A 12997-nucleotide genomic window follows, 5' to 3' on the forward strand; every position below is an offset into this window, starting at 1 on the left:
AGGTAACTGCAACACCAACATCCCTTCTCTAAGTTTTTAGATGTCCGTCTTTCGATCCTGACCAATTTAAGTAGCAACACCAATCATACACATGCATGCGTGTGTCAGCATGCATGCCTCTGTCCATGGTCAACCGATTGTCATGTATCCACTCATTTTGATGAAAACCAGGTAGGTTAGTGATGGCAGCAGTTCTCATGCCTTGGCATCTAGCAGACACAAATCTATGTTGTCAACTAACTATTTCAGAAAGCAGAGCTACTGGAAATGCTTCAGATAAGACTTAAAATAAATGTAGATCACCCAAGTTTAAAATGATCAGTAGAATGCCCGACCAACTATAACATCATATAGCTAACAAGAGAATCAAATCTAGTGGCTTTAATAAGGATCAAAAGAAGATAACAACCTTTAGAAGATGGATCATATTGGAAACCCAAATTAATAGTGAAAAAGGACTAATACAACGCTAACATATTGACATCCTCCTAATCCAAGGAGAATCAACAAAGTTCTCTTAATTAGAAATTGGACAAAGAAGAATATTTGGTTGCATGAAGCTTCGAATCATGAAAGCAAACCCTTTGAGGGCCTATTGGATGCTCAATATCCTCCGGATCCGGTTTCCAGGCTACTTATGTCCTCCCTTAACTGCAGTAGCACTATTTGATATTTTTGCTGATGGTGGTTCAGAACAAACTCTGAAGACTGCCTCATTCTGCAACAAAAGTGGCACATTTTAAAAGTTTTTGAAACAAAATAATGCATAGAAGAATTAATTGATCAAGAGACCAGTGTGCTGAATCACTAGAATGGGCTCCTGTTGCACCATGGATTAGCACATCAATCATACCAGAACAACGACATGAAGAGCCAGCTAGTGGAATTGCTGGAACTATACTATGTGGTGTGATAAGATAAACTGACACTGGAGATTCAAATTTCTAAATACTTCTAGAACCAGAAATGTAACTAAGGCATGCCTGCCACAAAAGCAAATGAAGGAGCAACTAATCAGAGCAAGCCATGCAGAATACACCACAGCTGGAAAGGGGAGAAAACATATCAGTTCCATTTTAAAGGGCAAAAAATGGAAAAGATGTCATTCCAGCTAACCAAGACAAAGATGGGGTGTAGATATAATAAATCATCCCAATTTATGAATTTGTTAGTGTTGGCAACAGATATTATCATGGTCTGCTTCCCTTCATACATAATTTCTAAGCATTGAGCACCCCTTCAGATTCCTTTGCTTCTAATGGAATAATTCTCAAGCCTCCAATACAAATTGAAAAGGAACAGATTATTAGGGGTTGTTTGGTTGTCAAGTTTACTAAAATAGTTCCATACTAACTGTAATCGTAGTTTGGTTTCTTTTCATACAGCCTGTTTCGTGGAAACTGGGACATCATAAAAACTGATAATTCAATTTTATAGAAAAGGTGCCCCTTCTTTTTCATATACTTGTTCTGTAGAATAATCAGTCTTATGGTTATCTTGCTTGTAAAAACTCAGATTACAAAATGGCTCCTGAAAGACTTTAAGCATACCACCGGAGAAAACCATAAGCCTCATTGAACAGCTACTGAAAACAAGATCAAAGAACAAGGGAAACTTTAACAAAGAAACAGATATCTAAATGTGGACTCTTAAGAGAAAACTGCAGCAAATATCACAGTTTTTATTTGAACATCAAAAACTGGGTAGCGTATTTGTGAATTGGAAATCACTAAAGTTTGCATGAAATCCCCTTTCAAGTAATTAATATCACATTTTAAATCATAAGGGGCATATATAAAATGTGGGTTTGACAGCGACTTGTACGTTGTTTAAAGTCAAATATTAAGAAAGTAGCAGGTTCATTAATATATTCACTCCATAGAGGATATCATGCAACCCACTTGTCCAAGAGCTTCATAGCCTCATTATCAAATCCAGACATGAGCTGCTCGCATGGGTATCGGTAGAAGAGCTAATAAAATAATATATCCCATATTTTTACAAAATCTCTGTAAATATGAGGAGATAACAGTCAAACCTGTGATATTTGAAATTATGGCCGACAGGGCTGAAAGTTGGAAAATATCAAACAGAATGGGGTTCTGTATTCGAATCAAATCAGATTCAGATACATAAAGGTACATCCTACATGAATTCCAAAGAAATTCTGAAATCCAGATGCAGATGTAAAGTGCTTTCCTGGATATGGATCCTCCTATCTGATTAAACATTAAAAATAAAAAAACCTTATGACTTATTGAAACAAATCTTGAACTCTTAACTCCCTCTGCTTGCCCCACTGCTGTAGTCTCCCCTCTTCCTCAAAAACCAACTGCCAGGTCTTGATCCATCCTACCAGATCATCAACACAATTAACCACATCCTTGCTTCACTGTAGTTCTTTTATTCTCCAGTTCTTCTCACATCTTTCTCCTTTGAATTGCCAGCCACTTAGCAATAGAGAGAATGACCCCAACCCAACATCACACCTCTGTCTGTTATATCCTCTTTCTTCAACTGGACAAGGTCGAGGTTGTGCAATTGAGGTGGATTGAGCACACAACGGTAGATGTACTTTTGTTTCTTTTTTTTTTAAAAAAAAATTCTTGCCTATATTTCATTTAATCTTGATATTTGGATTTTTGTTCCCTTTTCTGATTTCTTGTCTTGCTTCCAATCATGATTACATCCCTCATCTTTGTTCATTTTATATTGATTGAAATGTATAGGTGAATCCTTCTGTAGAGTATTTTGGGTATTTTGCATTTGATGGGGGATGATCGCTGATATCATAATGTTTTCTGGTAGATTCTGTACCCATTCTTTCCTATTTTTTTTTCTGTTATAAAACTTAGTACATTAATGAGGTAATCTATGGTAGGTAGGGCAGCAACTTAAGCGGGATGGATTGGATTGAGGGCAAATTCTAATCGAGCCCAATGTCTAGATCTCCCAAACTTAACTGACCCCAACCACTATATCTCCCAACCTTAATCCAACCCAACCTTGACCCTCTTTCTAGGATATTTTTTTTGCTTCTTTCCATGAATATTATGTTTTTGATTCTGGCTCTCAATTAGTTTCAGCATTCTTCTAGTTCACTGGTCCAGAAAGTTGATGCTATGTTGCTAAATTAGCATAAGGGATTAGAGTAGGAATAACCAATAGAAACATACAACTGTTCGGTCTCATAATACACAGAGATATTCGAGATTGAGTTTGATGGTTTGATGAATTCATGCGCTGATTGATGTATGCCTTTGTAAGACTAATAGCAAATCCACATCCAAAAAAAGAGACTCTAATGGCAATGCACATGCAAGTTTGAAAAGTTGAAGTTTGGATCTCTAAACTTAGTTATCAAAGTCCGACTCAACATCCATAACCATTTTGAAGAAATATGGATATGACATATATCCAATATGCATTTCTACCCATTTAAAAGCAACACAAATATGAATTTTAGCACATGATCGATATATTATCCCCACACGTATCCACTAAATAAACATGGATATGGATACACAATATGCGAATTGCTAGGCCCATATTAGATCTATTTCGTCTCAAAATGGCTACATAGATTATCAACAGGCATCTTATTATAAAATTAAAAAACAATTATTAAAATGGATAACCACCAAAGGATTTTTCTTGAAATCATGGAAACCACTATAACATGTAGGAGCAACAAAAAGGAACTACCTAGAGATCAAATTAGAAACCTTTCTTCCTTGCATATAGCATAAAAGGTTACATAGCATATGAGGGAACAAGTCTCCAACTCTATGCTTCTGCAAAAACAAGTTTAAGAATAGCTATCCCAAATTTCAAATAGAGACAACACAAATGATCATAGAATCAGCTTCTGACTAGTACAAGTTAATGACAATAACAAGCATGACTTTAGAAACCAACTAAAAATAATTAATGTTTAAACTTATAAGTGATATTATGGGCTTCATGACATAGATCTCATGGCCTAGACTTCTCTTTTAAGTTTTATGCTGGACCTTGATTGACCATGGTGTCTGTTTTAACTTAATCCAAAGACACCTACTATCATACTCCTCAAATTGGTTAGCATGTGTCCTTGAATTCGATTCTTCATTAAGAATTTGGTGATGCAATCCCACATTCTCCATTACACCACTCTAATTATGTTTTCTTCTTTTACATTTTTTAACCACTTAAGCATTACTTTTTTGACATGTTAGAATTCTTGTCTTTTGGGAAAAATTCCACCAATAGAATGCTTATATTGATTGATTGCATATCTACTCGACACTCCATCATAAGATTCCATTCAGTTGGTTTAATAATATTTAACTCAATTCTCAATCATCAAATTCCCGATGAATTGCAATGGAAGTGCACAAATCGATATTGGATCAAAGGATCTTCAAAATTTTGGATGAATATAAGATCATGATAAATGGTGAAAGATTTACCATCATAATATAGGATGCTTGAGAGCTCCACATGTGTTGAAGGTAAATCATCCATATAATCCTCTACTTGATGCTTTTCATGTTGAGTCATGAAATAAATATCTTCCCTTGGTTCCTTGTCATATATAGGAGGTTTAGTCAAATCCCTAGCACTTTCTTTGTCATAACTGTTTGATGAGAGAGACCATGCTTCCTCAAATTTGTTCACATAGTAGAAATAGTCTTCAACTTTGCTTCCCTTTGTATCATGACGGTAGAAATCCTTTTCACTCAAGACTAACCCATGAGCATAATGAAAGAGGACAGCCTTCTCATCAAGGTCCATAGTACTGGAACTGACACTCATGCTGGTAGGCCAATGGTATGGTATGGTACGCCCTAGTGTTGTGCCATTCCGAAATGAACCGACAAGAAAATTGGCAAGGGAGGGGGAGGAAGAGATGTAGAGAGCAGAAAAGGCTAGCACAAAGAGAAACACACACACACACAGAGAGAGAGAGAGAGGTGGAGGGAGGAGGAGAGGGAGAAGGAAAGAGAGGAAAAGAGAAAGAGAGAGAGAGAGAGAGAGAGAGAGAGAGAGAGAGAGAGGGGGAAAGGAGGAGAGACAGGGAGAGGGTAGTGGAGAGCAGGAGAGGTGGAGGGAGGGCTTTCGAAGCCATCTCTCCGCATTGCTAGAACAGGGGCGGAGCTCCTATTCCAAAATGAAAAATGGGGTTCGACCCTTTGTATATTTTTCTGAATTTTTTAAGTGAAGTTGGTAGTGGTTGCCGACTTCACTTAAAAACTTCAAAAATATATATAAACAAGGGTCAAAGCCTCTGTTTTGCATAAAAATCTTGAAACAGGGGATCCAACCCTGTTCTGGCAACACGCCGTCTCCCTCTCTCTCTCCCTCTCTTCCTCCATCTTCCCCTCCCTCCTTTCCTCTCTCTCACTTCCTCTTTTTCCTTCTCTGTCTCTCTCTCCCCCTCTCCCACTCCCTCTCCGTCTCTCTCTTTTCCTCTCCCTCTCTTTCTTTCTCTCCCCCTCTCTTGCCAGTTTCTCAAGTCGAAGGCCAAAACCTTCCCGATCGGCCTCCAGTACAACTTAGTATGCCCCAAACCGAGCACTTCTGATGGTACTGCTGACATTGCTTCTAATCATCATTTGAGATGCTCTGTTTATTTACTAGATGGAACAGGATGGTCCGCTCCCACACTTGGGATGCCGGTCTTGGTGTCATACATGGATATCCTACCGCGAATTAATACAATGCCAGCAAACATCTTCCACTCTAGAAGCAATGACAATTTCTTCTTTCAGTTTGAAAGCTCAAAAACAATCCTGGCGCAGCCTACCCTCTAGGTCCGTTTGTTCAGCCAAATTGATCACTGTGATTTACAAAAAAATTTCAAACCCCATCACCCAAGGAATTAACTAATTTATTGAGTCCAATACAAGCTACTTCAAACAAACTTTCGATTCTTCCCTAATATTTTATGGGAAAGGTTGGACTTTGATGAGTTTCCACCACGTATCCATAAACAATCGATTGAATGCAGGCTTTCATCATCGAAAATGTTGCCTATTGCTAGAAGAATCCAAAGATAAAGGACCCAATTTTAAGTCTTAACACCATGAACCATTCCATTCTCAAGTTCAAACCCTAACCCAAACTTCAATCAAAAATAGAAAAAAAAAAAACTCTAAGTCCTCCATGAATGGGAATCAATCGATCGGGAAGAAGAAGACAAAGAGATTTAGAAAAAAGAAAACCTGCCACACGCGGCGGAGGCGCTTCTTGGCGTTGGCCTTGCGGGTGGTGGTGAGCTTGATCCTCTTCCACAGAAGACCGGGCGAATTGTTCCGCTTCACGATCTCCAGCGCCCGCGTCCCCCAAAAAGCCCCCCCAAACCCGCTCATCTCTCCCTGCTGTGCCGCTAGGAACAGTGAGATGCACCTGGCTCAAGAAAACGACGGTCACAACTTAATAATATTTTTAAAAAACTTTTCAACTGCTGGATGAGCCACGTCGCCACATGGGTAATGGATCGGACCACCCATTATACGGTCTGATCCAGCATGAACCAAACCACACCGAGCATGATCCAACTGCTACAGTAACGAGCTGTATCAAATACAGCTCATTAAAAGAAGTCGAGCTGGGTCGATGATTTGCGATCAGTGGCCCAAGCCCGACATGACCCATAAAAATCTAGACTGACACAACTCATGGGCTAAATATGGTACAGCTCAATCCATGGGCTTAACATGGCCCGACATGATCCAGGCCCGATTTAGGCACGCCATGGTCATGTGCTAGTTCGATATTTCTTTTAAATTTAAAAAATATGATTTTTTTTATAAATTAAAGAAGGATTAAAGAGCAAAATTAAATATAAATATTTAAATTTTTTATAAAAATAAAAAATTATCTTGTAATGATAAGGAGTTTGGCATAGATCCTTACCGATTTATTAATAACAATCAAAATAGTATAAAAAAAAGAGGGGGCTAAGCCTAACCTCCAGAATACAATGAGGGAAAGAAGAAATAGAGATGACACACCTCAATAATCAAAAGGTAAAAACTAAAAAGTTACAAAAATAAGAAATTAATAATTAAAAATCTTACTGATCATCATTCGTCGGTAGTGTATGTGTCGTCATCATCATCAGATGTTATATTATATCCACCTTTATCTTTAAGTCTCACCTCTGTATCCAATCAATTTTTGAAGCAAAACAGAATCTCAATTCCTGATCATCTTACTACTTTTTTTGTCCAGAATACGTCAACCTATATTAAAAGCAGATTCTGATGCTATTATGGACATCGGCACACCTAAGATATCACATGCAATGGTAGACATTACAGGATATTGATTTTTAACACTTTTCCATCAAGCTAACACATCAAGATTCTCTATTTGATTTTCACTATATGCAGATTGAAGGTCATTTCATAAATAAAATTTAAGTTCACTACTTAAAGATGAAGATGTAAATGAACTTGAAGAAGTATGTGTATGTCTCCTATATACAATAAATGAAAAAATAGATGATGAACGAGAAGTACTAGAAGATAAGGCGGAGGTTTATGAATGAGAAGCATTAGATCCATGAATCTTTTCATCATATAAAGCATAAATATCATAAAGAAGTTAAGTTACCTCAGCTTTAGCGGGTTCAGAATTTTGATTCATATTTTTACAATATACATCAAGTAAAATTAACATACCACTTCATTTAACACGTAGATCAAATACAGCAGCTAAGTTATGCATAGGACATATTCTATCCCAATACTCATTCTATTTAGATTTTATTTCATAAATAATAGGCTCTAAAACATCATCATATCTATGTTATGTTATGAAAATTTTTGACTAATAAAATATGCTTGTTATAAAAATAAATAAGAGGTTGGATAATAAACACCAGAAAGAATATTAGTGACATTACAAAACCTAACCAAAATTTTTTCTAAAATTTTACTTTTGTTTCAATTATTTTCAATCAATGTAAAATCTAATCCACAATCATTAATATATATACTTAATAAATTTTTATACGGATATGCATCTTGTATCATAGTATATATTGAGTTCCAACGAATAACTATATCAAGTTTAAATTTTTTAAAATATCTACCATTATCTATATACATTTGCTTAAATTTTTGAAATCTTACTCTTAAAGCATGAATAAAAAAAATTACATTTCTAATTTTTACAATAATATCTTACACCATATCCATATTAGATTAAACTGAAAAATTTAAAATATGATATGCACATCTAATATGCAATAAATTTTTATTTAAAATAAAATATAATGAGTCCTTCAATAATCTGACAATAAAATTATTATTAGGTGTATTATCAAAAGTAATAGACATAATTTTATTATTAATATCATATGAACATGCAGTTTGACAAATAGCATTAAAAATTTATTGTTCAAAATATGAAAAATCAAAAGCATAAAAAGCAAGAATATGTTTATTTAATAGCCCATCATTATCAATATAATGAGCAGTAATAGTAATAAAATAATAATTACCAATAGATGCTGTCCAAATATTAGAAGTTAATGATACTTTTAAATTTAGGACGGAGAGAGTTCCAATTAAATTTTATTTCATTGCTAAAAAATTAGTTATAGCTACTCTTCTAAATATACGTCTACTAATTTTTTTGTAAGCATGTTGTAGGGCTAATTAAATATGCTCTTTAAAATTAAAAGACTCACATAAGCTAAAAGATAATTCATCATTAACTATCTATTTTACCAGTATTTTTTTTTGATTTTCATGATTATATATAAAATTACCTATAAGATTGCTCTTTTATGTATTAAGGATGCTTTGAAGACGAGCATCACTCATCATATGGCTCTTTTGATGTCTTTTCAAATAGTCAGTTCTCCCACTACTAGCACAATTATATAACTTGGCACATGTTTATATTTTACTTTTAAAACTCCATCTATCATAACTCTTTCAAAATCATTGCATATAGCACTAATCCTTTTACGAGAAGAAAAGGCAGAGTTTTGACCTTCGATATTAGTTTCAGAGGAAGAAGGAACAGTAGTTTTTTCTCCTTCAGAAATTGAAAAAATATCAAAATGACTCTCGTCAAAAGATGCCATATCTAAATATGAGTTATGCAAATAATAAAAATTAATCAAAATATCAAATGAAAAAATTGAGTAAAGGTAGGTGGAGATTTGTGAGCTTCCTCTTATGCTCCTCAAGATCTCAACAAGGACATCCAAGGCTCTAATAAGTGGACTAATCCTCCTTTTGTATAGCACTTAAATATTTGCTAATTGCTAAATATTGAACACTTACTAAATATTGCTAGAAAAAGAGTAGTAAAGAAAGAGATGAGAATTGATTTGTTACGGTGAAAATGAAAGAGGAGGAGATATTTATAGGAATCCTAATATTTTTATTTTCTCAAATTATCTCTAAAATTAATCATTTTATGGCTATTAGGATGATTAAAATGGTAAAAAAATAAAAACTAGCAGTTATCCAATCCAAAAAATTTAAAAAAATGAATTAGCCATTACAGCACGTAACGGGATCAAACAGATCGTGCCAGACACGATCCGTTTGGGCTATTTTTTTTTTTAAAAAAAAAAGAAGGACCGTCCATCAGGCCTGCGACCCTGATAGGCTACATGCCATGTCAGGTACAGTCCGCCAGACTCGGGGTCTAAAACCGTGCCAGACCAAGATTTGGATTAAATGGACCATACTAGGTGCAACCCACTTACCAGACGAGCCGTATCTGAAATGGCCCATTTGGATCTTGACCCAGTGGGCCTATACTGGGCCGTGCCTAGCACGGCTCAGTGCCCATGTATAGCCACGCCCTTTATCGTGCTGCTGCATAATTTATACCACCAGCCAACGGTTCAACAAGCAACGTCCACTGAATCGGCAATGGACCATTATTAAGAGCATTATAAGTTTATAATAACTATAAGAATATATTACGAAAACTTTGTTTACATTTGTTACACTCCAAACACCTACATTTGCATCTAATTAAACTAATCATATCAATAAAACTATTTATCTCATGTAAAAAATTAAATTTATCTTTAAATAAAAAGAAGAATATATACATTTTTCTTGTATCTTTGGATGGCAGTTATATCACATAAGATTATTTTGATTATTTTTGAATTTTTATGATGTGGCATTTAGATCCTATTCAAGATTAATGATTTAATTAATATTCTATAAAGTTATGCATTAGAATATTGAATAAAAAAATCTCAAAGAAATAGGTTCAAATTTTTCATACCCTTGGATGCAAGTATAATTTATTTCTAATCTCATTGATTTTTATAATTTATTTTATAATTATTTATCTTATTTTTTGTCATTATTCTCCAACTAGCATATTACCCATGTAATGCATAGGATACATATTTTATTTAGAAAATATATAATTATATAAAAGTAATATATTTTATTAATTTATAAAATCTATTTTATTAATATTTTTTATTATTTTATAATAAAATATTATTTTATTAATATATTACTTTATAAATATATATTTTATTTTATTAATATATTGGTTATGGATCTTTTTTTTAGTTTGTAATATATTAATACTAGTTTTGAGCCCGCTTGTTGTATGTAGATTCTAGTTCATATTATCGATTATTTTTTAAAATTAATTATTTTTTGGACTAATAAATCAATATGGCAAAATAATATCCATCTAAATTCTTGATATCAATTTATATTATTGGTTACATACGTGAGTAAATTTTAATTACTAAAATACAATAACATCATGCTTTACTCACATCATTTAATTCGCATATATGGGCTTCAATTTAGTCATTTAATATTATATTTTTTTATTTAATTTAATAATATTTTATAAATTTTTTTTATCCACATAGTATTCATAGGTGGTAAGTTGATATTTACATAGACAATTTAACCTGCTAATATATTTTTTTCTCAATTTTTATTTATATATATATATATATTAAATTATATTATAGAAATATCTTTTACGAACTCCTAAACTATAAAAGGACCCACCAGATAAACTCAGAATTAAGTTGGAAACGTTGAAATGCTCTTATTTTTTTTAATAAGGTACAAATGTGCTCTTAAAAACACTTTCAAATTAAAAGCCCTTACTCTTTTTTATTAAACTATAAAAAAAACCCTCATCCGTGTGGACCATATGGAATTAAAGTAGCGAGCATCGAAATATCTATCCTTTTTTACTAAACTACAAAAATGAGTATTTTTGAAATATACTACTTCCAACACTATTCTCTCTCTACTTCCAACACTACATATTATTAATACTCTCAATATATCAAGAATCAACTTAATTAGAATTTTATTGATTAATAATCAATAATCCAAAAATAGTGGGGATTAAGAGAGAAGGTTAGATATTTGTGGCAACATAGGACCCACCAAACCAATCAGCTCTATCTATCCACCATTTTGTGATGGTCTTTCTCTATTTGAAAAAACTCAAGACCCTTCATGCTAGCCAAATAAATAATATTTCAATCCGGGGTGACAAACCAAGGTGTCACAATCGAATCTGTGATCGACAATCCATAATGTGATTAGCGAAATACATTTTATTCAATCTTATAGTCATTAAATTTTGCCAAATAAAATATAATTATATGTATATGGCCAAATCCTATAATCAACATCATATTTGAAGCAACCAAAATCATTAATATCGTATACATGTTAAAAATAAAAGTAAATTATAAAAAATCTCTTAAGATTATGAATAAATTATATTTACATTCAGTAATTTGAAATATCTATATTTACATCTTTGAGGTTTAATTTTAGTCTATATTTTAATTCATGCCATTAGTCAGACCATTAATTTTAAGTGAGACTCAAAAAATATGTTAAAATAAATTTATAAAATAATCAAAATAACCTTGAACGACATATTACTTGGTAATGCATCAGACCTACCATGGTATTTTCGTAATTTTCTTTTTACAGGGGGCAAATGTCCAAAGAAAGGAGGAAAAACAGGGGTTTACCGGTTTACAGCCGAGAGTAACACACACCATATATATCAGCCCGATCAAGACTGCGCACAGAGGGAGGGAGAGACGCAACATGGGAAACATAGAAGTGATCTAAAGAAGATATACTATTTTGGATGTCCAGAAGAAGAGGATGAACCAGATGAGGAGCGATCAGTTCTAGCAACTTGATGAAGCCACTGAACAGCAACAGAGGAGTCCCCTTCCACCCACCCAGAGACATTTAAAACCAAGCTGGTGAATAGAATTTAAGAGGCTTCTCCAAGCAGCTCGGCCTCTAAAGCAGAGGTAGCAAAAGAACGGTAAGATCCAGCAAATATAACACATCCTTGGTGATCTCTGATGAGGTAGCCGAGGCCAGTAGCCATGGAAAACCAGGAAGCATCTAAGTTAATCTTCACCACCTAAAACACAAGTCGAGGAGAAGATACAGTCGAGCTCATAGAGTTCCCGATACCCCAGGACTGCACATCCATAGTAGTAGAATTAGAGGCCATAGATGCTTCAATAAATTCAGTGGTAAGCCGCTGACTTAAAGCTGTAATTTTAAGAGGGTCATGGTGAACGCTTTGAAAGATATAATTGTTCCTTGCATTCCAGATAGACCAAGCTGTGTAGGAGACGAAGCTCTTGGAGGAATCCGAATTGGAGCTTTGAGAATTAAACTCAATGAGCTGCACCAAGGAATCGAACCGAGGGATCTGATGACAACATCTTTTCACCTCATTCCAGATCACATTCACCCATGGACATTTGAGGAGGCAGTGTTCCAGGTCTTCATTTTCTGAGGAGCATAGTTCACACGAGGTCGACTGCTGGTGAAGCATTCCTCTAGACGATAATCAGACCTTACAAGGTCAACAGCCCCAACACAATTTCCACCAGAGGATGCGAACTCTGAGAGCAACTTTTAGGCGCCATATCCATGAGAAATCAGAAATAAGGGAGGATTGATGGTTGGTCGGCGGATGATTTCAGAATATAGAG

At 34.3% G+C, this 12997-nt stretch overlaps 1 protein-coding gene across 1 annotated transcript; it reads right to left on the reverse strand.

Moving 5' to 3' along the window:
• Positions 1 to 355: 355 nt before the first annotated feature.
• Positions 356 to 6386, reverse strand: LOC105051042 (uncharacterized). The gene is made up of 2 exons (XM_010931306.2): positions 6207 to 6386; positions 356 to 718 (listed from the first exon to the last, which is right to left on the reverse strand). The coding sequence occupies exons 1-2, from the start codon at positions 6351 to 6353 to the stop codon at positions 632 to 634; spliced, it is 234 nt and encodes a 77-aa protein (XP_010929608.1). The 5' UTR covers positions 6354 to 6386; the 3' UTR covers positions 356 to 631.
• Between the last annotated feature and the right edge of the window lie 6611 nt (positions 6387 to 12997).

Source organism: Elaeis guineensis, chromosome 9 (genome assembly GCF_000442705.2).
Source record: "Elaeis guineensis isolate ETL-2024a chromosome 9, EG11, whole genome shotgun sequence".
In the NCBI taxonomy this organism is placed as follows: Eukaryota; Viridiplantae; Streptophyta; class Magnoliopsida; order Arecales; family Arecaceae; genus Elaeis; species Elaeis guineensis.